This window comes from Eptesicus fuscus, chromosome 20, assembly GCF_027574615.1.
Source record: "Eptesicus fuscus isolate TK198812 chromosome 20, DD_ASM_mEF_20220401, whole genome shotgun sequence".
NCBI lineage: Eukaryota > Metazoa > Chordata > Mammalia > Chiroptera > Vespertilionidae > Eptesicus > Eptesicus fuscus.
The window spans coordinates 332,088-358,584 of NC_072492.1; the positions used below are offsets into that span (position 1 = coordinate 332,088).

The 26,497-nt window shown below is 54.8% G+C and overlaps 2 protein-coding genes and 1 long non-coding RNA gene across 9 annotated transcripts in view; 1 reads left to right on the forward strand and 2 right to left on the reverse strand.

Moving 5' to 3' along the window:
- Positions 1-4,575: 4,575 nt before the first annotated feature.
- On the reverse strand, positions 4,576-6,828 carry LOC129147487 (uncharacterized). The gene is made up of 2 exons (XR_008554860.1): positions 6,277-6,828; positions 4,576-5,294 (listed from the first exon to the last, which is right to left on the reverse strand). It is a non-coding gene; the product is annotated as an uncharacterized LOC129147487 (long non-coding RNA).
- A 3-nt stretch (positions 6,829-6,831) lies between these two features.
- On the forward strand, positions 6,832-22,827 carry TMEM11 (transmembrane protein 11). Of its 5 annotated transcripts, XR_008554859.1 has the most exons (3): positions 6,832-7,070; positions 19,403-21,642; positions 21,764-22,827. XR_008554859.1 is itself a non-coding variant. In XM_054709862.1 (2 exons), the coding sequence occupies exons 1-2, from the start codon at positions 6,832-6,834 to the stop codon at positions 19,917-19,919; spliced, it is 756 nt and encodes a 251-aa protein (XP_054565837.1). In that variant the 3' UTR covers positions 19,920-22,827. The 5 variants fall into 5 exon arrangements, 4 of the variants coding, with proteins under 4 accessions (XP_054565837.1, XP_054565838.1, XP_027994021.1 ...); XM_054709862.1 differs by having other exon boundaries at positions 19,403-22,827; XM_054709863.1 differs by lacking the exon at positions 6,832-7,070 and adding an exon at positions 7,493-7,600 and having other exon boundaries at positions 19,403-22,827.
- Positions 22,828-24,373: 1,546 nt separating this feature from the next.
- The window catches only part of DHRS7B (dehydrogenase/reductase 7B), a 63,914-nt gene continuing 61,790 nt past the window's right edge, over positions 24,374-26,497 (reverse strand). For all 3 annotated transcript variants that reach the window (XM_054709867.1, XM_054709865.1, XM_054709866.1), the window contains one exon: positions 24,374-24,768. In XM_054709867.1, coding sequence (XP_054565842.1) covers positions 24,563-24,768 — 206 coding nt within the window. In that variant the 3' untranslated portion in view covers positions 24,374-24,562. The remainder of the gene's footprint in view (positions 24,769-26,497) is intronic.

Below are 26,497 nucleotides of genomic sequence, written 5' to 3' on the forward strand. Positions count from 1 at the left end.
AGATAGCAACCCCGCTGCATTTCACAGATGTTATGTGGGTACCTTTCTCAGTTCTGGTGCTCTCTGCTGGGCAGTCCAGCTTGGGGATTAGACCTCAGAGTTCTCCGTGGCAACCCCTCACAGCTGAGATATTTCTTCAAAACTTCAGTTGCTGTCTGTGGGAGCGTGGTCAGCCCTTTTGCATCTCACCCCTCCTGCCAGTCTCTATGCAGTCTCTACTTTCCATCCTTGATTATCAGGGTTCTCTCCAGTGAGTCTTCTATTGATTATTCAGGATGGTTTTCTGTATTTTAGTTGTAATTCCAATTTGGTCCAACATCCACTTACTCTGCCGCCATTTTTAAACTCCTGCCACTTTTTTTTTTTTTTTTTAACAAATCCATGGATTTTCTTTTTTAAATTTATTTTTATTTTTCAATTACAGATGACTCACCTGTTTCTTTTTAGTTTTTAAAATGTGGCTACTGGAAAACTTACAAGAACATATGTGGGCTGTACAATGTCTTTATTGCCAGTGCTAAGCTAGACTGGAGCCCTCAGAGATGGTGTCTCCTTCATCTCCGGACCCATCCTAGTGGGAAAATTGTACTGGTTACTGAATGAGCGAGTGAGTGAGTATGCGAGTGAATAAGTAAGCGAGCAAGCGAGTGAGCAAGTGAGCAAGTGAGCAAGTGAGCATGTGAGTGAGCAAGTGAGGTGTGCCACCCCACAGTCCTCCACAGCCTGGCATTTTGGTGGGCAGGGTGGGAGGGAGATGAGGGGCCAGAGCTCCCCCTGAGCCCTCAGTGGTCTCCTTGGCAAAGCAGATGTTTAAAGCTGAATTTCACTCCCATGATAACTTCTTTAAAAATTGAGGTGAAATTCACATAACAAAATTAACCATTTTAAGACTGGTGTATAGTGGCTTATCGTGCATATACGATGTTGTGCAGCCACCCCTTCTCTCCAGTTTCAAACATTTTCTTCATTCTCAAAGAAACCTGGTTCCCATCAGCGGCCACTCCGCATGCCCCTCCCAGCCCCAGCCCCACTAACCTCCTTTCTATCTCTATGGATCTGCCTATTGTGGGCGAGTCCCACACATAAAATCTCACACTATTTCCTATTGTGACTGGCGTCTTTCACTCAGCAAAATATTTTCCAGATTTATTCATGCAGCAACGTGTGTCAGTACTTCATTCCATTTTACTCCATTTTGTTGGCTCAATACCCATGGATGACATTTGGGTTGTCCCACCTTTCGGCGATCACACACAGTGCTGCTGAGGACAGAGTGGACAGGCATCGCTGCGAACACGGTGCTGCATGGTCGCTGCCCTGCCTTTGCAGAGGTCCCACCCCAAAGCTCTTCCTGCCACTTCCTGTGATGGCCAGCCTTTCGGTTCTTCTTTCCAGCCCTCGGAATCTGTGGCCATCTTCCCAGTGGGGCCCTTATCCCTCAGGTGTCCCCTGGGCAGGACAGAATGTGAAACAGTGTTAGATTTTCATGCCCACCTCCCTCTGCCCAGCTGGGGAATGGCACAGGCGCCAGCACAGACCCCTCCTGCTCTGTGCCCAGCTCCACAGGCAGCGTCTCCCCTTTAGGTGCCTCTGCATGTGGCCACCCACCACTCTCTCTGCCCCAATCTAGGAAACCCAGAATCAGTGCCCTGGCCCGCGTGTCCTTGTCCCAAACCAGCCTTCCCTTTGATCTTCAGTATCTTCTGGTCAGGGCACAGGTGAGGAAGGGCCTCGCTTCAGTTTGTGGCCTCAGTCCAACCTGGGAAAGAGTGTGTTTTGGGCTGAATTGTGTCCCCCAAATTCACACGTGGAAGTCCTAAGCCCCGGTACCTCACAATGTGACTGCATTTGGAGACAGCATCTTTAAAGAGGTAAGTGAGGTGCAGTGAGGTCACACTGTAATCCAGCCTGACCGGTGTCCTCCTAAGAGGAAATGTGGACACACCAGGGGACACTCCCGGTGCACCCACGCAGAGAGATGGCCATGCGAGGACACAGCAGGGAGGCCGTGGTCTGCAAGCCAAGGAGAGGTGCCCTGCCAGCACCTTGATCTTAAACTTCTGGCCTCCAGCATCCGAAGACAATAAATTTGTTTACCCCCGAGTTGGGTACTTTGTTATGGAAGCCCTAGCAAAGGGATATGAATATGTTTTAATGCCTTGAGAATATCTTAAATTTCTCTACTTCCCTGGCCATCCCTCAGCCCCAGTCTGTTCGTGAAATCAAAACATTAGTAAATGTCTCACCCACGTCCCTGGCTTGTCGCGCGGGTGCCAGGAGCTAGAAAGCGGGCTGTGCTGCAGAGGCCCTGTTGCCATCAGCCCATGGTGCCCTGCTCATGCCACTCGTGTAAGCATGGCCCAGGGTGCCCAGGAGCCTCCCTGTCCTAACCCTGACTCCCCATGTCACCCTCTGTATCTATGTTCTGTGCTCGCCCACAGCCCTGAACGAGGGGCCACCACATGAGATGGTGGAAGGCGCGGGCCTTGTCCATTTATCCCTCTGTCACGAGGGCAGGTGCTCATGAAGGTTTGGTGACACGCAAATGAGTGGCACCTCCCCAAAGAATCCCACGCCTTCCGAGTGGGTCATTACTCCTGCCGGCTGCTCTTGGCTGCCCCTGAGCAGGACACAGGGTAAGTCATGAGCAATCTATGTTTCGCAGACTCATGTTGCAAACCTGTGGCAACTGTTTTATCCCGTGGATGGCAGGTGCGCAACTGAAAGCCTCCCAGGAGTGTTACCTGTGCAGGAACACTGTGCCTTACCCGCTGCGGGGGCTCTGGTAAGTATTTGCTAGAAGAATGAACCAGTGAAAAGGGTAGAGAGAGAAGTGACAGGTGGTTTCTGAGGACCAGGCAGGACCGCATCGCCTTCAGAGGGTTGTTGTGAAGATCCAGGTAAATAACTTAAACTGTTTAGAACAGGGTTTGCATTGACAAGTTTTCACTGCTGCCTTGTGTGCTGCTCTGAGTCCCAGACATGTGTCACCATCCGGTCACGCTCAGAGCAGTCCCTGAGGAGAGGTGCGGATCCCAGCCTCCTGCTGCCAACAGAGCGTGAGGGAAAGCAGCCCCGGTCAGTGTGGCGTCAGACTTCCAGCCCAGCTGTTCTCGAATCCCTAGGAACACGCTTCATCACACCGGCCCGGCGGAAACCAGACCTGCAGGGAGTGACACGCAGCGGGGTAACTGTCCAGTGCCCTCTAGAACACCCTGCAGGAGAACAGGTGTGTTACTCTGAGACAGGCCTGAGATCTAGCAACAGCGATAGTCCATCTTCTTCATCTCATGGCACGTAATCACTAAAATTCTGCAGCACACCAGAAAAAATTTTTTTCCCAATCTGACCAAAAAAGGTGTACTTTTGATTTACAAAATCCTTTTTGCTCCAAAGTGATTTTTTAAAAACTCAGCTGTTTATACTTGTATATAAGGACTTCAGTACCAAAAATTAACTAATCAGATGCAACCTTATTACGTGACGTGATCAATAAGGTGCAATTCTATTATATGACCTATATATTTAGACAAGGCATTCACACAGAGGGCTATTCTTGTGTTGGATGTTGACATTTTCTTATTTGACAATTATGGCGGGGTCTCTCTTTTCCGCGTCCAGCACAAAAAGAGATGAACCGGTTTTGAGTAGAGGCAGCTGGGGATTGAGAAATAAAAGAGAGACAAGACACAAAATGGAAGGAAAAAGCTGGGAACCGAGTGGGACTGCTGCCCTCTTCTGCTGGAGAGACGATGACCCAGAGCCAATCTATTGAGTTTATTTTATATCCCAAATACCAGGAAGCTTCACCAAAAGGTCAAGACAAAGGAGATTATTTGCATTCTTGAGTAGGCCCCAGCATTCCTGGTGCTTGACTGGATTTACATATCAAAGTCCCATTACCCGACACCTGGGCAAAGGTAAGAGTCAGTGCTGAGAACACATCTGCCTTTTTGGTAAATGTGGATCCAAGACGCGGCTTTGCCTGTCGCCTTGGGTTCAGCTGACAATAATTAAAGAAATGCCCATGTGCCTTCCCAGGCACTGTCTACAGACCATCTCAGAGAAAAGAGGTCAGTGTCCCTGACTCAACTGTCAGGTATTGGTTTATCTCAGTGCATAGAGCGTCAGCCTGCAGACTAAAGGGTCCCAGGTTCGATTGCAGTCAACAGCATATCCCTCAGTTACAGGTTCCTCCCCAGCCCGGGCCCTGGTTAGGGCACATACAGGAGGCAACCTATCTATATGTTTCTCTCACATCGATATTTCTCTGTCTTTCCCTCTCTCTAAATATCAATGGAAAAATATCCCTGGGGGAGGATTAAAAAGAAAATGCTGCGGCACACAGGCTGAAAATCGCTGGTCAAGCATAGCTGACTGAGAGGTGTTTAGGCAAAGCACCAACCGTCTGGAGCCCTACGAGCCCTCTGCAGTGGCCAGCCTGGTAAGTTTCAGGCAGGTAAGGGGGGCAGTTGATGCTGGAGAGGTAAGCAACATCTAAACTATGGAGGAGTTTCTAGATTGTGCTGAGCTTAAATTTCATTGTGTAGGTAATGAGGAACGGAGAGATTGTCAAACATTTAAACTATTGTAGAACATGAGCCGGAAGGAAACCCAGCAGTCCTCATGGTGAGTTGCATCCACACCCGATGGCCCTCCCGCCCTGCTGGCTGAGTTCTTCCACACTTGGGTGCTGAGAGCAGGCGCTGTGCTTCTTCCTGTCTCTGAATCTGGAGATTTAGGCCGGAGTTGCTCAAATACTTATGAAACCAATTACTTATGAAACCAATTAATGTCTAGCAATATTGCCCAGGGAAAGCAGGATAGGGCTAGAAGTTCAAAACCTGCAAAGGATTTCCCCCAAAATTAGCCCAGAAGTCCCTAGCAATCACTGGGTTCCTTTGGTTCATCCTGACTCTCCAAGTGTCCAGGTAGGAAAACGCCGGGTTCTGCCCAGGTTCCCATTATTACAGTAGGAGAGGGACTTGTCTCCCCGGTTGCTGGTGGAAGTGGGGCTCTTGGGGTGCCACTGGATAAGCATTTCCAGAGCCCCCATGGGAGGATGTGAGATGGTAGAAAGCTTTACTTCTGTGGAATGACACCCCTCGGTTTCCCTCAGTCCAGTCTTAGAAGTGTAGCTGAGGTTTCAGTAGAGCTAAAATCAGAGCGAGTCCAGAGCTTCCGGTCCATATTCACATAGTCCAATACAGCATCAGGCCGCTGCAGTCCTTCAGTCCATTGTGCATGGGGTCCGCACGGTTATGGGCCATGCAGGCAAATGCAGGAGAACACACCTGGAGCAACAAGAGCCCAAGAGGGAAGAGCAATAAGAGAGCGAACTTCTGTTTAAGCCACTGAGCTAGCAGTGGCCATGCCCATTTTGGCCAACCATTCCCATCCAGGTATGATTGACAGACAAGTACCTTCTCCAGTCACCCCAACTTTACTGGGCATGCACCCATCTTCCCTTCCTTGGGGGTGTGAAGTTGCAGCTTCCTGATGAAGTTGCCCAAATGACTAAGGTGACCAGATTTTAACATTGGTAAAGCGGAACACTATTGACCGGAAGCGGGGGGGGGAATATATTTTATTGTTTTTTTACAGAGAGGAAGGGAGAGGGATAGAGAGTTAGAAACATCGATGAGAGAGAAACATCGATCAGCTGCCTCCTGCACACCCCCTACTGGGGATGTGCCCGCAACCAAGGTACATGCCCTTGACTGGAATCGAACCTGGGACCCTTGAGTCCTTAGGCCGACGCTCTATCCACTGAGCCAAACTGGTTTTGGGCGGGGAGGGGGGGGGGGGGGAGGTTCTTGATTAAAAATTTGGTCTATATTGTAATCGCTTTTGGTTTTTTTAATAAAAGGAAATTCACTTCTTAGATCATCGTTGAATTTGCATCCTCTTTTCTTACTCATGTTAAAAATCTAAAAAAAAATTTTTTAATTATATTATAAATTATATATACATATTGCTTAAAAACAGTAAGTAGGTACATAATTACATGAACATATTTTATTGTTAGTTTATAAATTAAATTAGATTGTTATAAAGTAACTATATTTTAAAAATTATTTTAATCCTATATTTCTTTCTAAATAATAACAATACTAACTTGTATTATTTTTCCTCTGAATTTGCCGAAACGTAAGTCGTAAGTGTCACTTTCAAGGCCGGCGCTAGACTTTTTGCCGCCACTATAAAATATAAATAATATGAGTACTGTCTGCTAAATTCAAGAAAATTTATGTATTTATGAAATAAATAACTTACCTAAATTATCTGAACAGCTGATTTGTAATGACATCACTTGTTTAACTAGCTCACTAGCACGCAGTACGATGTGTATCGTCTGAGAGACAGTTACAAAATGTTTTCCTCGTTGCCAATCTCAAAAAATGCCATTGTTCATTAAGTCCAAACAATGGTGGTCGAATTCTAACAACTGATCAACAATGCGAACTTTGATAAGCAGTTCTCGATAATCAGTTCTCAACAATTATTTGTTATTATTAAAGTTTAACATTATAAAATTAACAAAAATAATATAAAACTCATATCCTGGCTAAATAGCCACATGGCCTCCGAAAACCGTATATTCCCTTCCCGTTCTCCCGCTGTTCCCTAGCGTGTCGTGCATTCTTTCCAAAAATCGGGACTTTTTTAAAACGCCGCGGGCCCGGGACAAATTGTTAAAAATCGGGACTGTCCCGCCCAAAGCGGACGTCTGGTCACCTTACAAATGCCAGGCCTGCAGTGCCGGGCCTTCCCTTTGCTCCCTTCCTGTGATTAATAACCAGCTCAGCACAGCTATCGCCACCAGGTGGGATGATCCTCTCGGCGAGCGCTTTCAGGCACCAAACTCTGAGATTGCGTCCACGGGGGTGTGGCGGGCTGAGGGGCCCTGCGGCCCTAAATGGGCTTTCTCCAGGCAGAGCCGTTTCCTCCACCGCAGGGACCACGGGCGTAGCTCTTCCTTTGCTTGCTTCTCTTCCACACCTGCGAGCAGGCACCTCCGTGCAGCAGGCACCCCGCCGGCCTGGTCTCCAAAGGATCCCCGAACCCAGGTAATTTGGGGGCTGAAGCAGGAGGAGCAGCGCCTCCCGCCCGGTGACCTTAACGGTCAGGCGGCCGGGAAAGGCAGGAGGGCCGCTCGCGGAGGGAGCGAGACGCCGGGCCCGCCAGAGAGCGGTGGGCAGAGAAGCCGGGCGCCCCCCACAGCTCCCGCTCCCGAAACCCGGGGCGTCGGAGCGGGTGGGGCCTGATTCCCAGGCAGCGAACTTGGAGAACTTCGATCTCTAAGGAGGCGCCCATCCGCACTCTGCCGAGGCCGACGCTTCACCCGCCCGCAGCAAGTACCACCTTTCCCAAGCGACGCGGGGCGGGGGCTGCCGGCCCGGTGCATTGTGGGCATTGTAGTCCGGGGCGGCTCGTCCCCGCCTCCCGCGCCGTCCCGGGCTGCGGTCCGGACTACACCTCCCGTCGGCCCGCGCGCCACGCAGGCCGCCGCGCGAGGCGTCCGCGAGCCCGGAGTCTGCAAGATGGCCGCGTGGGGACGGAGGCGCCTGGGCCCGGGCAGCGGAGGCGCCCGAGAGAGGTGAGCCCGGCGCTGGCGGCTGCCCCGGCTTGAGGCGCAGGGCGCGTGGCCAGCGAGGCCGCCTGTGGCTGCAGCGCCGTCCCTGCCCTCGTCCCCGGGCGCCCCCTTCGCTCCCACCTCCCTCCCGATCCTCCGCCGGGCACGCGGGGCTCCGGTGCAGGCCGACCCGCTGCCGCGTGGGAGCCGTGCCGAAGCGGCCTCCGCGGGGGCTCGGGATCCGGAGCGAGGCCGGGCCGGGCCGCGCAGGCCCTAGGAGCCCGCCTGCTGCCCGCGGGCCGAGCGGCGTCCGGATCCCGTCCCGCCGGCCACGCTCGCCTCCCGGCTGCGGCCCTGACGTGGCGGGGACGGACTCCGAGGGAGGGGCGCAGCGGGGGGACGCGGTCCGCTCCGTGGCCGGCGGCCACCGCCCTCCCCAGGGGCCTCGGGCCTCGGGCCGCCGCCGCCCCGGGAGCGGACTCGGACTACTCTGGGTGGTTTCCGCGGGCGCCGGCGGTGGAAGTCCTTTACAGTGACCTTTCCTAATGAATGGCGCTGGGAGGGAGCGGGGAGCGTGCCTTCCTCCGAGGACCTCCATTCGGAGGGCTGGTTTCTGGAAGGGGCGCTGGAGCGGGTGCCGAGCCGGACGTGCAGTTCCTGCCTCTGGAAAGCGGCCGCCGCCGGAGCCGCGGGAAGGGAGGATGTGCACCGGGCCTCGGCGGGGGCCCCGCTCGGGAAGGAAAGTTGTTTTGTTTACCAGTTTTGTCTGTTTGGTGAGGATTGTCAAGAAGAGTTCCCTCCCTCACCGCTCTCAGCTGCCCCATTCTGCGATGCCTGTTCTCTGGGCCATTCCACCCCACGTCCATCGCGGGCGCCCGCAGACGGTGCCCAGCCTCGCCGACCCTGGGGTAGACGGGCCCTTCAGCTTGCCTTCTGTTCCCGAGCTCAGAGATCCAGTGTCATGGGTTCTGCGTTTCCTGGTTCTTGGAAAAGCAGTGAATGGGAAGCAGATATATTTTTGTTTTTCCCCAACTCCGACCTTGTATTTCTTAGATCAGACATAGAAAGAAGTGACCTCGAGGATTTTTCCAATCGTCTTAAAAACTAGGAAACATTTTCAAGGTCTTTAATGCAAACATTAATCCTTTAGTAATAGGAAATAACCTGTTTAGAAAACTTTAAGAGTATCAGAGAGAAAGGCATTTCTCCTTACTGGATAAAAACAGCTGAAGGGGCCATATTGGGATGCCCCAGGCAGGGGCTGTTAAGCTTTAACCGACCTAAGAAATTAGATATTGGGGCCCAGCCGGTGTGGCTGTGGTTGAGCATGGATCCAGGAACCGGAGGATTCCCAGTCAGGGCACATGCTGGGGTTGTGGCTTGATCCCCAGTGTGAGGCATGCAGGAGGCAGCTGATCAATGATTCTCTCTCATCTTTGATGTTTCTAACTCTTCCTCTCTCTGAAATCAATTTAAAAAAAAAAAACACCATTAAAAGAAAATAAATGAGATATTGGGGATTTTTTTCTCCTTGATTTGAGACAATCAATTCAAAACTGAGTTTGCAAACCAGCAGCCTATAGACTGAATCCATTCCTTGATTATAGGCCCTCTGCCTTTAAGAGAATTTAGATTAGTTGCCAGCACTTTCAGATTGAGGGATTTCACACACACACACACACACACACACACACACACACAGGTCCACTTGGAAAGCTGAGTAGGGGCCGACTTTTTTGGTCAGGTCACGGGGTTCTGTCCCTGGTGCTTTCTAGTTCATCCATCATTCTTCACCTGACACTTTGACTCACTGCGGCTACCTGCCTGGTCTCCTTAGGTGTCAGATTGCAACCTTTGGCCTGGAACGGAAGGCTCTGCTCACACATGCAGATGTGCTAGCCAGCAATGGGCATCTGGTTTGTGGGTTTGGGGGACACCAGCTCTCCTTCTATATCATGCACTATTGAAGGGGGACCCTCTGTTTGCGCCACCTGCCTTCCAGGTGACGTGGTGGAGGTGCGGGTGGGAGGACACGGGGACTTCATTTGCCTTGGCTGTGAGGCCCTCGCTGGGGACCTGGTTTCCCTCAGTGTCCCATGTGAGCAAGGAATGGAAACATAACCCTCCCACACACCCTGGCCCCTGCCAGCTAGCTGGCTCCTGGGCAGACCTCCGTTCCTGCCTGTGTGGGTGGGCAGACTGGGTGGGGCAGGCTGGATTAGTGGATTGGCAGGCACCGTAGATTGAGGCCCACGTGTATCATTGGCTCTTAGAACTGAAATGTGGCTGTTGAGTGCTCTCCTAAAGGACGTTGCTCCCTGTCACATCTGTGCTGATTCAGACCTCAGCTCCACGTTGTAAGACCACTTCCCTGAGTTGCTGCACAAACCTGGTTGGAATCTGCTTTATGCTGAAACTGGAGGAAACTGTCTTGTTTGGTGCACGGGTTGGAGCAGAGCAATGCTTTGGGCAAACTTTCTAGAATTGCCAGTGGCTGCAGAGTCCACAGGATGCCTTGTATTTAAAGGCTCCAGTGCCAAATTGTCCATGAGAATTTCTGTCGTCAGATGGTCGAGTTTGGGATACACAGTATATGGATTCTTGCTTTACCTGGTTCTTGAGTCTGGAACTGTGTTACTGCAGTAGCCACTAGTCACATGTAGCAGTTACATTTAAATTAATTAAAATTAAGTAAAATGAAAAATTCAGCTCCCCAGTCACACTAGTCACATTTCGGGTGCCGGCAGCCACCTGTGGCTGTGACTGTGTCGTGGATAGAGACAGGACAGGCATCGGTGCAGGACGTCCTGGCGCCAGGACCCCGCTGGTCTAGACTGAACTAGGAGAGGGTGGAAAGAGCAAAACGAAAGCTGCTTGCATGTTGATTTTTCTCTCCACTCCATTAAATCTAGGAAACCAGCAGTGTTTGTAATGAAGAACAGCAGACTCTGAGCTGTAACCTGAATTCTTGTCCAGAATTCAGCACACGAAACAGACTGCCACTTGGCCTGTCGACGTCCCTGAGACACGTGCCCACCTAGGAAGGCACAGTGCAGGTACCTGTGTGCTCGGCCACTTGGGCGCCAGCCCGGATCAGCTCACAGACGGCCCCGCCTGTCCCTCGGGCTCCTTGTCTTCCTTCTCTCGGGGCCCTGCGCACCCCGAGTTCTCCGTGCTTGTTGGAATGTGAGTACAGCTACATGCTCTCAGTTCCTGTGTTTATCTGGAAGGTGTGTTTGATCTGATGCCGAACATGACTTGGGGCAGCAGCGCTGTTCGCAGGCCTGTGGCGTCCCGAGGGCCAGGCCCGCTGAAGCAAATGCTCGGGTTTTAGGGTGAAATCACGTTTTGCGTCCTGGCCCTCCCCTGGTTGTGCAGCATTTTCAGGCAGCCCGTTCCGGGGGGGTTCCTTGCATGTCTTTCACGCTCTGTTCCTGGTACTTGATCTGTTGACAGCTCCGCTTTAATCTGTGAACCAGACGGATGTGGCTCTGGATGGCTGTGGAGGGTTTAGTTCCCAGTCCAGCCGCACAGAAGGCCCATGCGCCGCGTGGCAGGGCACATCCCCTCATTCTGACCGGCTCCTTTCCTCTTAGCACTGAAGAACCTTAGGGGTTTATTTCTCCTGAAAGACGCCCTTGACGGCTCTGCTGTGTGGTTGAAAGTCGGTGTCCTCCTGGTCCCGAGGAGCTGTGCACACAGCATCTGCACCCATGTCTGTCCATGTGCAGCCAGGAGGGTGGTGGGTCCCGTCCAGCTGGCCCCCGGAGGTGGAGTTGTGCATGGCTGGCCATACTTTCTGATCCCAGAAGTTGGGCCTTGTGGGTTAGGTCTGCTGGGGTGCATCCTCTTACGCATAAATTTGTTTCACTTGATTCATTTGAGCAACCTGCATTTCCAGCTGTGGTAACTTGTTAGGCTGCATTCCAGTTCAGGCCCACCTTTCTGAAGAAGAGGAATGATCTTATGTCCAGGGAGGTGAGAAGAAGGCTGAGTTTGGCTTCTCTGCCCAAGCCTCTGTGTGCGTGCGTGTGCGTGTGCGTGTGTGTGTGTGTGCGTGTGTGTGTGTGTGTGTGCATCTGCATGCACCTCAGTGAGTGAGGGTAGTGGGAGGGGCGGGGAAGGGCTCCACAGAGTGAACACACAGGACCCTCCAGCTGCCACGGGGTTCTGTCCCTGGTGCCAGCAGCAGCCATGCGGCCCAGGTTCTGGGGAAAGCCCAGAACCACTTAGCAGTCCTCACGGCCTTCACTCCGGCTGTTGGTTAGGGCAGCCATTAGCCACTGGGACTCGAAAGCGTTTGCAGTGTGGCTCGTGTGTCTGAGGACTGAACGCTCTGATTTTACTCAGTGCAAACTCGGGGGGTGCTTCTCGGCGGTCACTGGTTTGGACGCCCAGCCCCCCCCTCTGCTGCCGCCCCTGGAGAGCGGGGCCTTTACCCACTTGGCCCGCAAAGCTGGCTCCAAGCAGCCGGGGGTTGCCTTTGGACACACAGCCGGGGAGCGGCTGGGAGGGAACTTGACTGCGGGCCTCTCGATTCCCACCTCGATGCGCGGTGTTCTTGTTCTCAGAGCAGCGGCTGCTGCTACCGAGCAGAGGGCGGTGTTGTCCTGCCCGTGCAGGAAGTTCCTTGTCCGATTTGGAACTGTCCTCAACACTGGGGCTGCGTGTCTGTGCCTTTTTGTCCCAGCCGGCCCTGAAATCCACAGCGGCTCTGGAGGAAGCAGTTTTTGGTTAGCCAACAGTGGGTTTTCCTAGACTTGGGGGTAGAGGTAGAATCCAGCACCTCACGTATCATGGGTGACCGGTGACCACGTGCTTCTTAAGGAGAAAGCAACGTGAATATGGACCTGGTTGAATTTTCAGCCACCCGTTCCCTTAATGACTGCAGTTGTTTTTCTCCGTCACTCATTTCAGACGCACTTCTGCTCACGCCTGTCTCATCCAGGCCCAGGGCTGGGATGCTGGGGGAATGCTGCCTCTGCTTTCAGGGAACTCAGAATCAACAGCCTTTTGTAGTTGGGATGGGAGCTCACACCTCAGCCCTGCCTGTGAGCCCAGGGCCCGCTGGGAAATGGGTCTACGGCACGTGCGTCCACTCTGTGTATTTGGCTCTGGTTCTAGCGTTGCCAGGACAGGACAGCGTGGCGGTGCTGGCTTGTGTGAAACAGGGAGCTGGGATCTCCTCCTCGCTGAGGACGGGGTGAGGCCGCACACACCTCAGCACGGAAGCTGCTGTGCTCAGCCTCGCCCAGCGGGCTGCTCCCGTTCCCCTGCGTTTGGGGGCGCGTGGCTCTCTGGTCTCTTCGCCCCAAGGATACAGGGCTGTTGAACAATATTTTCCCCTGAAAATGTTTATAATAATGTTCCCATTATAAAAGCACATATTTATATTTTTTAATACAGAATTCTAAGCATGAGGAAAAAATTAAGAATCACCTGCTATGTCACTATTCAAACAAAACCATTATTGACCATTTTTGTATATAGCACCTTTGATGCCCCCCATATCATTTGTCTTGGATTTTTTTAAATGATATTAAACACTTCAGAAGTATATTTCTGACAAGTCTTAAACTAGCCACCACACGTATGATCCTTGAAACCATGATGCTGAGTGATAGAAGCAGGGCACGGGTGCGTGCAGGTCCATGGAGGGCCCAGAACAGGCAGCCCGCAGAGTCGAGCAGTAGATGGATGTTGCCAGGGCCTGGGAGGTGGGGAATGAGGATTGACAGGTCTTCAGGATGGTGAAATGTCCTAAAATTGATTGTGGTCATTGCACAACTGGGTGAAAGTGCTGAGCTGTTGAATTGTACACTTAAGTGGGTGAATCCCATGGTGTGTGAATTTTGTCTCAATAAAGCCATTATCTTAACAAGTGCAAATGAAATCCACAGTGAGCTCCCCCTCACGCCGTCAGGATGGCTGCTGTGAACCCCGTGAGGGCGAGGCTGGGGGCGGCCCCTGCACTGGCGGCCGAGGAGGTCAGGTGGCGCCCCGCAGTGGGGAGCAGCATGGCGGTTCCTCAGAAAAGGAAACTAGGAACTACCACCCAACAGTTCCATTTCCAGGTATATATCCACAGGGAGTGAAAGCAGAGACTCAAACATAGCTTTACGTCCACGTTCACAGCATTACTCACAATAGCTGGAAGGTGGAAAGAAAAGTGTCCATCGGTGGACAAAGAGGTAAACAAAATGTGGTTTATACATACATTGGAATATTATTCACCCTTAAAGGAAGGGAACTCGGACACGCGCTGTGTAACAGAGGAACCTGGCAAACATTGTGCCAAGTGAAGTGAGCAGTCACCAGAGGACAGACAGACCGTGTGACTGCACTCACACACGGCCCTGGGACAGGCGCGTCCATAAAGCAGAAGTGGGGTGGCGGTGTGGGTGCGAGTGTTGGATGGGGACAGTTTCAGTTTTGCGAGATGAAAAGGTTCTGGAGGCAGGCTGCACAACAATATGAAGGTGCCTTCCGATACTGAACTGCTCATCAGAAGTGGTTCAGATAGTACTTTGTGTATTTTACCCTATTTTAAAAAATTAATAAGCCTGTGTACTCGCCACTAAGCGTGAGAAACAGAAAACTAGCATTACCCTGGCCCACGTGTCCCCCCCCCCCCCGGCAGCGGCACCTTGCTCCCCGAGGTGTCTGTGCTCTCCTTGCTTCTCTCCGCAGGCAGCGCACAGACACACCCTCATGGCACACCCTCTGTCCGTGTGCTTTCGGATTGAGTGTGAAATGTCCCCTGGCCGGCACCTGCTCCGCTCCGTCTCGTCTCCCCTTCCCTCCCCTCCCCTTCCCTCCCCTCCCCTCCCCTCCCCTCCCCTCCCCTCCCCTCCCCTCCCCTCCCCTCCCCTCCCCTTCCCCTCCCCTCCCCTCCCCTTCCCTTCCCCTCCCCTTCCCCTCCCCTCCCCTCCCCCCTCCCCCCTCCCCGGAACTCCTCTACCTTCCCTCTGGAGGACGTCACATCGATGGGGGCCAAGCAGTGCAGCTCTGGCTGTGGGGAGGTGTTTCTAGATTTGGGGACCCCATGTTGGTGACTACTTCAGTAACCCCAGATTCCTTTGAGATCGGCTTTGCAGTGGGTCAGGGGACCAAGAAGGGCCTAGGTCAGTGGTCGGCAAACTGCGGCTCCCGAGCCACATGCGGCTCTTTGGCCCTTGAGTGTGGCTCTTCCACAAAATACCACGGCCTGGGCGAGTCTATTTTGAAGAAGTGGCGTTAGAAGAAGTTTAAGTTTAAAAAATTGGGCTCTCAAAGGAAATTTCAGTCGTTGTCCTGTTGGTGTTTGGCTCTGTTGACTGAGGAGCTTGCCGACCGCTGGCCTAGAGCCAGGGAAGCGGAGTCTGTCTGCGGCCCTCCTGGTGGCCGCCCTGTCGTGGGAGGCGGTGTCTGTGGGCTCTTGGTGAGTGCCCCGCATTGCCCGAGCTGGAGCAGGTTCCGAGGAGGGGTCTCGGGTCTCGGCTGACTGGCTGAAGGTGGAGGAGGAGCAGGTTCCAGAGCCCATCCCGGGGCAGTGTCTGCAGCCTCCGCCCGGGGTTAAGGTAGGTGGGAGCTGCCCCACAGCTGCCGGCAGGCCGGGAGGCCAGCCCGGGAGAGGCGTCTGGGAGAGCAGCCCTGCTCTGTAAGTACTACCTGAAGCGCTTCCGTCCCCTCCCCAGTGACATAGTCCTCAGGTATTTGTCTATCTGTCCAGGAGGGTCCTGTGCATATAAAAGCAAATGTATGCTGTTTAAAAAACACACTAAAGGCAGTATACCAAAACACTGCTGTGTAACTGACGCTTAACTTTCTTTCTTAGAGACTTTTCCATTATCAGTGCTTTCTCTCTTTTTAGAACTCTTTTTATTACGCTCTCTTAGTGATATTTCACAACTGCAATAAAAAGCTAAAATATCGTCTCCTAGGAAGCCCCGGGATCACATGAGCTTTTCTGCAATCTGCTCTCGTGTGCTAGGTTCATGGGGGTTGGCTGGAATGGTTCAAGGCAACCTTCTGATTGGGTGCTTTCCTTGAAACAACCAAGCCGCGCGTGCGTGTGTGTGTGTGTGTGTGTGTGTGTGTGTGTGTGTGTATGGCTGGGTAGCTGGGCTGTTGTGGACATGACTCTCCTGGGCATCCTTCGTGTGTGTGCGTGTGTGTGTGTGTGTGCGTGTGTGTGTGTATGGCTGGGTAGCTGGGCTGTTGTGGACATGACTCTCCTGGGCATCCTTCGTCACCAGGTTTCTGAAGTGCCCTCATGCAGAGTGGAGTCTGGTGATGGGGCGTTGAAAAGCTACATGGCAGGGTCTGACGGTGCCCAGCTGCCACAGCCCAGGTGGAAGGGGCGCTGCTGACTGCTCGGTGGGCGGCCTCTGGCACAGGGTTTGTTTGGAGCCTTGCTGTTTCCTTTTTGTACATCGGGGTCCGAGGAGTCTTCTAGGCTCCAGATCCCATGCCTTCCCGGGGACACATCCCTCGCTGCCCTGGGTGTGGCCGCTCTGCTTGACGAAGGAACTGCTGCGTCTCTGGCCGTGGCCGTGTGTGGGCACCGCCCGCTGGGCTGGCCGCGCCTGCCTGGTGTGCAGGTGCCGGGGGTGACCTCGGTGTGGCTGTGCTCGTCTGCACACCGTGGAGAGCTGGTTTGCGATGGCGGTAGGCGTGCGGGCGCTTTGGCAGGGTGTGCGCACGAGGAGCGCACCGGGCCCACACGCTCCTGAGCCGCGGTGCGCGCCGCCTGTGCTGTTGGGCTGACAGTGGCGTGCCTCACGTCCCCAGGCTCTGTGGACCCACACACTCACCTGTGGTGACAAATGACGGGTGGCCTTGCCTACCACCCCTGCCCGAGGAACCCGGGACAGCCCCCCAGGATGGCTGGGAAGGCCTGGGCGCCAGCTGGGCTTACAGAGGCCAGGGCAGCGGGGAAGGACCGGAGAGGACTCGGTTAGCGTGGGGTGGGGGGTGGGATCTGCTCACTGAGTTTCCAAATGAAGTAGTATATCGAGGTGCTGTGGTCCCAACTAGCATTTTGGTGGGTTTTTTCATGACAGGACAGCGATGATCTGCTGGGTACAGAAGGGCACTGAGTGACTAAGGTAGCTTTGGGGTTTGTCAAGAGCATTCTGGAATCTCAGCCTTGACACCTGCATTTTGCTTTGAGTGTCCCAGAGGACTCTGGCCAGAAAGCTCGCCTCGGATTCCAGCAGCAGCCGCTGTCCCTGGCCTCCTTGGTGGCTAGCAGGACACACAGCTGACTGCAGTGTTGCCACTTCATGGATGAGTTGACCACCCCTCCCCACCCCCCACCGCACCCACCCCCATTCCCTTGTTCTTTTTTTTTTTTTTTTTTTTCATTCCCTTGTTCTTGTCTCTCCCCTCTGTCTCTCTTGGCTAATGAACTTGAGAACATAAAGGAAGTCTCTGGGCCGGGGTGATCCGCCTGGAAACCAGTGTCCTCCACCCGAGGAACTGGGACCGGCAGCCTGTTCCAGGTGGTCCGAGGAGGTTTTCTTTGCCGCCTTCAGTGCTGATCCCTGCCTGGGAGTGATGATTGAAATGGCCTCTTGCTTCTCTCTCTGAATTAAAATCAGATGGAAAAGCTCCATAAAGGCCTTCCCGAGGAAAACCGACGTTTCCCGTTCCATGCACTTCCGGTGGGTTCTTACAGAACGTCCGTCACCGCGCCGGAGAGGCAGCCCCGGCCACGGGCACGCAGCAGGCGCCTTGGCAGCATCCATGTTTAGGCCGCTTGTCGGACCCCAGGGCAGTTGAATGAGGCTGGTGACTTAGTGGAGGCGGCGGCTTCCCCAGCCTCGCTGAATGACGGGAACCTTTTCAGGGTAAGAGCTCCCTGGTCCGGAGCCCCAGGCATGCGGGGCCTCTCAGCAGAGCTCCTCCCCGACTTGGTGGCACCGCCAGCCCAGCACCAGTGCCTCCTCATTTCTGACGCGGCCACAGGAGAGGGAGACATCCAGCCTGAGGGAGAGCCTCCTCTGCGGGTGGCGCGTGTGCCGAGTCCCGCCTGGGGCAGTGACCGGTGGCGTCGCTGTAGTCTCGCTCTCTGATCTCGTCCTTGTTCCTTAGCGTCTGCCCCTAACAATCCCGTTCCCACCAGCCCTACCATGTAATTGCTTTCATCTTTGAAGGAGGCCTGAGACTCCCTTCATGCTGAACTCCACTTCTAGGGGATGATCACTTACATTTTATTGTTGTTTATCCTCACCCGAGGATATTTTTTCCATTGAATTTTTGTTTTTAGACAGTGGAGCCGGCGGGAGCAGGGGGGTGCAGAGAGAAACATTGATGTGAGAGAGATACATCAATTGGTTGCCTCCTGCACATGTCCCCCCAACCGGGGCCGGGAATCAAACCTGCAACTGAGGTACATGACCAGAATCAAACCCGAGTCTGTGGGCCGACACTTCTAACCACTGAGCCAAACCAGCTAGGGCTGTTATTTTGTTTTAAGATTTTTTATTGATTTTTAGAGAGAGAGGGAGAGAAACATTTATGTGAGAGTAAAACATTGCTGAGCTGCTTCCTGCACACCCCCCACCAGGGCTCGAGCCTGAAAACCCAGGCATGTGCCCTGACTGGGAATAGAACCAGCAACCTCGGTGCCTGGGACAACGCCCAACCGACCGGCCAGGGCCAAGGGCTGCTTTTCACTGAGGCACGTGACGAGGTGGCTCTGCACAGCCTCGTAATAATATGGATTGAGCAACTTGCTCTGGCCTCAAGAGCTGTGTCTAGCAGTGTCCTGTCAGGGGCTGGGCTAATGAAGGCCTCTGAGCAGATGAACAGGTGACAGAGCTAGGAGAGAAGAAGCTGTCCTGGACAGCTGTGTGGAGATTCAGAACGATCGGGCCAGGCCCAACAAGCCACACCAAAACGCCAGGTGTGCAGGTCTGTAAGGAGGCGTGCCCGTCAGGGCGTGGGAAGAGTGCTCTGGGTGGGAAGTTGGCGGTAGAGAGGCCCTCAGGCTGAGCACCCGGAAACTGCCTCCCTGCTGCCCTTTGGCCTTGATGTGTAAGCCTCCACTTTGAGGGTCCTGTGACCTCTCCCTGGTCCCAGGGGGGAGTCAGATTAGCTCAGCCCCTGGGAGTGGGTCTCTGAGTGAGAGTCAGTTCAGTCCTGGCGTACAGGTCAGCGTGGGTTCCCAGGTCCATTAAGTGTCAGTCACTTGTTCTTGAGATGTGTCTTTTCCTGATTAAATCAAAGGGCTTGTTTCGCTAAGCAGTGTGCTGGGGTGCTTGGGGGTGCTGGCTGGGGAGGGCCGGGGGCTTTGTGCAGCGTGTCCTTCCACAAGGGTCAGAGGAGTTTGGTTCTCAGTCGCCCAGCGGACCCGAGGGGACTGGTTTTGAGCCATGCACGGGCAGGGTGTTTGGTGGGATCTGCCTCAGGTCCTGCCGTCGCCCTGACTTCACCCTGCTGACCTTGGGCTTCGGTGTTGGGTGTGTTAATGCGACTCGGGGCTGACCTCATCCTTGTTTCCTTGGAGCTCAGCTAACTCAGACCTGTCCCTCCACTGCAGCAGACCAACCGCCTGGCGCAGTGATACTGCAGGTTGTCATCTTAGAGGTTAGGGTACTCCTGCACCTTTTTATGTTCCATTATTGTATTCTTTCAGAAAAACAGTTCTTTACTGATGATCTTGAATATTGGGTTCTAAGGGTGATAGAAACTTCAGTGAGGCGTGGTGTTTTCAAGAGCACAGGCTCTCGGCTGAGCTGAGGCCAGACTCTGCTTCAGTGCCTTCCCCTCCGCGTCTCAGCAAAGACACCCAAGTGCTCCCAGCTAACTCTTGTCTTTTTCTTGCCTCTCCCTCCTAAGGGTGAGCTTGTCGGCCACAGACTGTTACATTGTGCACGAGATCTACAATGGGGAGAACGCCCAGGACCAGTTTGAGTATGAGCTGGAGCAGGCCCTGGAAGCCCAGTACAAGTACATCGTGATCGAGCCCACCCGCATCGGAGATGAGACCGCTCGCTGGATCACCGTGGGCAACTGTCTGCACAAGACCACCGTGCTGGCCGGCACCGCCTGCCTCTTCACGCCCCTGGCACTGCCCCTAGATTACTCCCACTACATCTCCCTGCCCGCGGGCGTGCTGAGCCTGGCCTGCTGCACCCTCTACGGCATCTCCTGGCAGTTTGACCCCTGCTGCAAGTACCAAGTGGAGTACGACGCCTATAAACTGTCCCGCCTGCCCCTGCACACACTCACCTCCTCCACCCCCGTGGTGCTGGTCCGGAAGGACGACTTGCACAGGAAGAGACTGCACAACACGATAGCGCTCGCCGCCCTGGTGTACTGTGTAAAGAAGGTGTACGAGCTCTACGCCGTATGATCGCACGGCCCGAGCGAGCAGGCCGCCGGCCCACGGAGACAGCCGACGGTGCAGGTCGCGCAGGGACATTTTTTGCTCCATGAGGCAACAGAGCCCGGGAAGGTGTTTGGTTTAATAGTTGTTATTTTTAAAAATAACACAGATCACAAATGTACCAAGGGTTTTTTCAACTCGCCACACTGAGCTGTGGCCTTCCGCAGCCCACAGGGAGTCTGCGGCCGTGGATCCTGACGGCATGGAATGTTGATGGAAGCTGAGGGGTGTGTGCGCGCCGGGTGGGGGTCTTGAAGTTGATTGTTTAACTACCTTCCAGAGCCAACCAGAAGCAATTGACCATTAAAATGATGAGAATTTCAACTCCAGGTGTCTTTGCTTTTCATGACTGTGCCGGTAGCTGCTGCCGTCGGCCCGTGGATGGGCAGCAGAGGCCGCCCTGCGTCTGGCTGCAGCCTGTGCCAGCATGGGACTAGAGCAGGCCCTGAACAGGGCAGGCCTAGACCCACCCAGCGCCATCTCCGGTCTCACCCAGCCTGGTTCCCAGGCCAGCACTGCTCACTGCCGTGCAGGGATGGGGCAGGGGAGGGTGACAGGCCTGGAGGTCGCCGGGTCCCTGGTGCATGTGGAGAACTGGGGTGTGACCTCTTGCCCAGATGTGGGTTTAGGACACGAGAAGCTCATGCCTGCACATACTGAAAGCACTGAAGCTGTTCCTGACGTGGCCTGAACAGGCCTGTTCCGCGGCGCCGAGTCCTGTGCTGCTCCCACCCCGAAAGGCCTGTGAGCGCCGTCTCCCACGTTCCCTCTAAGCCTTTGCGTAAACGGAAATGATCCCTCCAAGAAGGTGGGCCCCTGCCTTAATGGCAGCTTTCCTAACCTGCTCCCGGCCATCCGTGAAGAGCTGTGGAGCACTTCCGGAGTAAGGCCCATCTGGAAGGTCCCACTGGAGAGCAGTGACGATCTGTACGAAGCCTCGGGTGATGGACATTTTTCCAGGGGGGACCCAGAGCTTTAAAGATGGAAGGGACCCGTGGTGGGGCAAGCATTTGAGATCTTGCTCCTGGGCAGTGTTGTCAGTCTGGTTCAGATAAACGCTTAAAAATTCAAAGACAAAACAGAAGGAACCCCCGGCCGCCCAGCTTGAGAAGCTGCCTTAATTGTACGGCCCTGGAGACACTAAGACTCAGCTGAGTGCCGGGGCCAGAAACGGTGTTGGGTAAACACTGCCGTTTCCATGGAGGTCTGGTCACCGGACCCAGGTCAATGGGCAGTGAGCCCAGACAGCCCTCAGCTCCACGGTGTGAGGCCCGCAACGACTGGGCTGCCTGACTGCTGGCCCCTGAGCCTGCTGGGCGGGAATGGTCGGTGCTTTCCCAGGAGCCCAGATTTGGACAGGGAGCCCCCGGCCCTGCCTGCAAGTCAGATTTCACGGGGCGGCAGACAGACACCCCAGGTCTGCTGAGCAGGAGCCCTCACCAGACACGGAGGCCAGGGACGAGGGACAAAGTGATGGCTGTCGGGTGTCCATGGAGTGAGCACAGACTCTAGCTGAGCGGTGCCCCAGGCAGGGAAGGAGCCGTAGAGCCACCTCCCACACAGGGGTGTCCGGCCCTCTGCTGGTGCCACCTTCCCCCTGGACACAGCTGACACGGGTAATGCTCACGTTCCAGGCCACAGCACTCTGAAGAAACGAAGTCGCTGCCACCTGAGAGGAGGTAGAGGCCAGGTGAGGTGGGCCGCCTCTGCAAGCCCACAGGCATGAGTCCGTGTGTGTGTGTGTGTGACGAGGTCATGCAGTTGACCTAGTACCCGAGTCCGGTTTTAACTACCCGCCTCTCCCATTTCAGGGAAGAGCAGACCCCGGCAAGCTTGGACGGTCTCTCCTTGGTCCCGTCTGTCAGCTCCCGCCAGAGCAGTGTGCACATCTGGTTCGGCAGCTGGTCCAGTGCTGCTGGGAGCCGGCCGAGTGCACCTCACACGAACCGCTGTCCCTCGGCACAGGTGTGCACGGCCTCGGTCGGGAAAAACTCGGTTTTGTTTTCAGCCTCTGATTTTGGCATAAAGCACAGGACAGCTTGCCTTTACCCTCGGACCAGTGAAACACCAAGAGTCTTGTAAAGTGGACCGTGTCTTTGAACTTTATCTGAAGGCAGAACTAAGTCAGAATCGTCCTTTTCCAACCTACCCATCTGAAGTCAAGAATAAAAGATGGGAAAACCACCTCCAAGGACACGAGAGAAACTGGACACCACTACCCCTGGTGGCAGACATTCAAACGTGGGTTTGAGCCAAAGGCCCAGCTCCCTCTCTGGGGTGCTCTTGTGCGGGGTGCACTCACCCTCAGCAAGTGCTCGCTGCCATCCACGTCACAGCCCCAGCAGCCCCCCTTTACCGCCTGCTCTCAGGGAGGGCGCCCCGGAGGGCTGAGGTGTCCCCTGGGCATCAGAGGGCCCTGAGCCACTGGCCCTTCAGTCCTCTTCCTAGTCGCTGAGGCCAGAGCACCGGTGGAGCGAGCACACCTGTGGAACCTCGGACCCTGCCGGCCCGAGAGCTGGGCAGACAGTGGGCCCAGCTAGTTTTATGGATTTGTTTGTGTTCTGTTACTTTCTATTTATACGGTAGAATACAAAGTTTCTACATTAAGCCTTAAACAGTGAGCAGCGTAAGTAAAAAAAAAAAAAATGTTAGGCAGTTCAACCCATAGGGTTCAGTGGTTGAGCATCGACCTATGAGCCAGGAGGTTTGATTCCTGGTCAGAGCACATGCCCGGGTTGCAGGTTCCATCCCCAGGGTGAGGTGCAGGAGGCAGCTCATCAATAATTCTCATCATTGATGTTTCTCTCTCTCCCTCCCCCTCTCTGAAATCAACAAAAATATATTTTAAAAATAATAAAAGAACGTTAGGCAAGTAGACATTGTGATACTTCAATGATTCCCGTGTCATATCTGGGTTAGACCCTTTTTGTCTGCTCCAAGCTGTTCCCCAGCCTAAGCTGAGGCCACTGTCAGCTGCTCCCACACCAGCCACCTCCACAGACCGCCGCTGCGGCGCCTGCACTTGCTAACGGGCAGCCCTGGAGGGCAGGGCCCCCCACTGGCCCAGCTGCTGGCTGTTTACTTAATGGAGAGGGAAGGTCCTTTAGAAAGGACCCGCCAAGGAGTGTCCAGGGAGAGCTGTTCTCATCCCCTCCAGAGACGGCGTCCTGGCTGCCTCCCTGAGGGATGCTGGCATTGGTGTGTCTGACCAGCCACGCGTCAGCATGGCCGCCACTGCCGTCTCTAGCCCACTCTTTCCTCGTGGGAACGTTCAGGAAGGGCGCCAGGAGGGAGGGAGATGGTTTCTGAGGAAGTGAGAAGCCATGTGTTGTGTCTATATCCGTCCACGCTCCAGCCATGGGTCCAGGATGGATGTTGGGGCATGTGGGAGCTGGGATAGGTCACCACGTCTGTCCACTCCTTGTCCCCCAACTTCCAGGAAACTTGAGAGCCTTGAACACCCAAATCACAGGCTGCTCTGGCCATTTTTATTTGGGGAGTAGCTGCTTAAATTGCAAGCTCCATAGGTTCAGATGCTAGGGGACTTAGTCCAAGGCGGGGAAGCCTCTACAATGGACCCACCGTTTCCACTGTCAGCTTCAGCAGGGGAAACTTTCCTTCTAAACTTGAGGTATGAAGCTGACCTAAGGAACCTCAACCGTGTACTGTTGGTAAGTCTAACAGGGCACCCTCTCTGGCTCCTCTCAGCCACCACAGCCAACCAACGGCTGCTTCCCCCAGCCCGGCCGGCGTGGCTCAGGGGTTGAGCGTCAACCTATGAACCAGGAGGTCACGGTTTGATTCCCGGTCAGGGCACCTGCCTGGGTTGCGGGCTTGATCCCCAGTGGGGAAAGTGCAGGACGTAGCAGATCAATGATTCTCTCATCATTGGTGTTTCTATCTCTCTCCCTCCCCCTTTCTCTCTGAAATAAAAAAAAAAAAAATTTGTGTTTTAAAGAGCCCCACCCGCGACCAGATTCCAAACCTCACACCAGAGGACCGTGGAGCGCGTGTCCTTTCCCCACAGATGGTGGTCTCCTTAGTGCATCTCCTCGGAGTGGCGCCTGGTCCTGCAGGGCTGTGGGGGACAGGGGGGGGGGGGGGGGGGCAGGGGGTCAGCAGGGAAATGGGAATCCTTTTCTGGTCCTAGAGCTGGTGCCATCCGGGAGGTCAGTGACGGCCACGTTAGCCCCTGGGATGGGTGTGAAGGATGGCATCTGATACACAGGCTTCTCCCTTGGGGACGGGAAGTGGACTCTGCCAAAACCATTAGGCGAGTGGTCCTGGGCGAGTCAGATGTGGACCGCGAGGCCGAGGCAACGTCAGGATGTCTGCTGATTTCCAGATGGAACCCGCTCTGGGAGCCGGCGGAGGCTGGGATCCGAAGGAGGCGCAGTTATCTAGCCCTCAAGGACCAGGCCTCGTGTGTCCACTCATTTATTTCATGTTCTCAGCGTTAAAACCCAGCTCGTTACTCCTCAGGGCTGGCCTCGCGGCGGGGGCCTGTGGCTGCTGTGTGCCGGTCTCGCCCAGCAGGCGGCCAGGGCTCTGCAGGGGAAGCGTGCCCCCAGCCTCCGGCCGAACAAGACCCGGACAGCAGCCTGCTGGCACTAGGAGTCCTTGGGCTTCTGCTCCTTCCGGGCCCGCGAGGCCATGAGGCGGAAGAAGAGCGCGGGGGCCAGCGTTCGCAGGTAGATGGCCAGGGAAGGCACCAGGCTGGCCAGGACCACGTCCTTCTTCTTCTTCCCCACGGCAGCCAGGACGTCTCGGGCCACGTCCGCAGGCACTCGGCCCTGGGCTGTGGTCTCGTCCATAACTAACGGAGACAAAAGAAACCCATGAACTTGGAAACACAAGGCCCTCCCGGCTGAGCTGGCATGGACCAGACCGAGGTGCGGCTTTCCCATCGGGCAGCGCCTCCCGTCTGTCAGGAGGCAGCGGCACCCACCATCCTAACTCCCCTGCACCAGGACAGGAGGGCCCTTCCACGGCTCAGGACATGGAACAGGGAGGGGGAGCCGCCAGTGCCCAGGACCAGCCCAGATGGAGTCAGAGTCAGGCCCTCACCACAGCCCAGGAGGGGCTTCCCGGCCTCAAGAATCTGCGCCTTTGAAAGCACCCACGACTCCGGAGGTGAGCGTCAGTCAGCACGGGCGGCTGCTGAGGTCAGCCAGTGGGGGAAGGCCCTGGCCCACATGCGCTCCCACCACTAAAGGGTCAGGTGCTCCCTGCACACGGAGCAGGAAGAAATCTGGGTTAGGGTTAGGGTTGGGTTAGGGTTAGGGTTAGGGTTGGGTTAGGGTTAGTAACAGCTGTGGGAGTTTAGGTGTTAGGCTGGTTAACAGTAACTGGTTCCTTCTTCCCTAGTCATCTGACAATTGTGCCAAAAAATTAGGACCCGTGGGCAGGCACTGAGGAGGCCACTGTCACAGACCATTAGAAACTGCTTGTTCGTTCCCACCAGCATCTGTTCTCATTGTGCTTTTGTTAACACAGAATGGTAGGTTTCTGATTGTTGCTTATTTTAAATTTCCAGAGGGAGTTTTTAAAAAAGATTCTTCTAAGTAGAAGTAATATAAAGATGAATCTCTCTGGGTCTATGCCTCTGTCTTGCCTCATGAGTGAGAGCCACTGCCCCAGGGCACAGGCAGTCTTGGCTCAGGCCAACTGGGGAGCGCGCAGGGCCAGGAGGCCCGGTGAGCGCACACCCAGGGAGGCAGCACAGAGGGCGCTCGGGGCCAGCAGGCCTGTCGCGCTGGGGGAAGCTGAGCTGGCTCCCACCGCAGCACACCCCACGGGCCAGCCTACCTGAGAGGCACAACCACTGGTCTCTGCGGCCTGAATCTGCATCCTGGGCCGCAGCTGGGCCACTGGGGGTGACAGGTCAGCTCAGCTCTCTTTGGCTGAAGCCAGAGGGAGGTTGTGAGGGATGCACCCACCTCACCCCAGAAGCTCACTGGTTTGAGTGCCCTGCAATCAGTTACTTCTCAAGCATTGTGGGTAGGGTACCTCTTGGGTCAAGCGACCCATCGTTTGCTTGAGGTTTGTTCACTTTAGATTCACGTCAATGCACTGAGAGGGGTTCACTGAAGAGTGCAGCATCTCAGCTCGGGGCTGCCCTCCAGCCGGCAAGTCCTGCCCGATGGCTTTAGTGGGTGGTGTGGGGTAAAAGATTACCTGGTAGTAATTACCTGGTAGTGCATATGACCAACACCCAGTGAGTTTTCATTTTTAAAATTATATTCAAACTAGAGGCCTGGTGCACAAAATTCATGCACTGGGGGCAGGGGGGGGGGGAGGTGTCCCTCAGCCCAGCCTGCATCCTCTCCAATCTGGGACCCTTCGGGGGATGTCTGACTGCTTCTCTCTCCCGGCCTCGCCAGCAGCCACTGCCACTGCTGATCAGCCCCGCCTCTCTCTCCGAGAGGTCAGCAGTTCATCCGGCTTGCCTGCTACGCGCGCAGCCTGGCGAACGGTCAAGCCTCCAGGTCGTTGCAGATGTGACGGACCCAGGGTTTTTATACATTAAGCTGAGTGAGCAAACA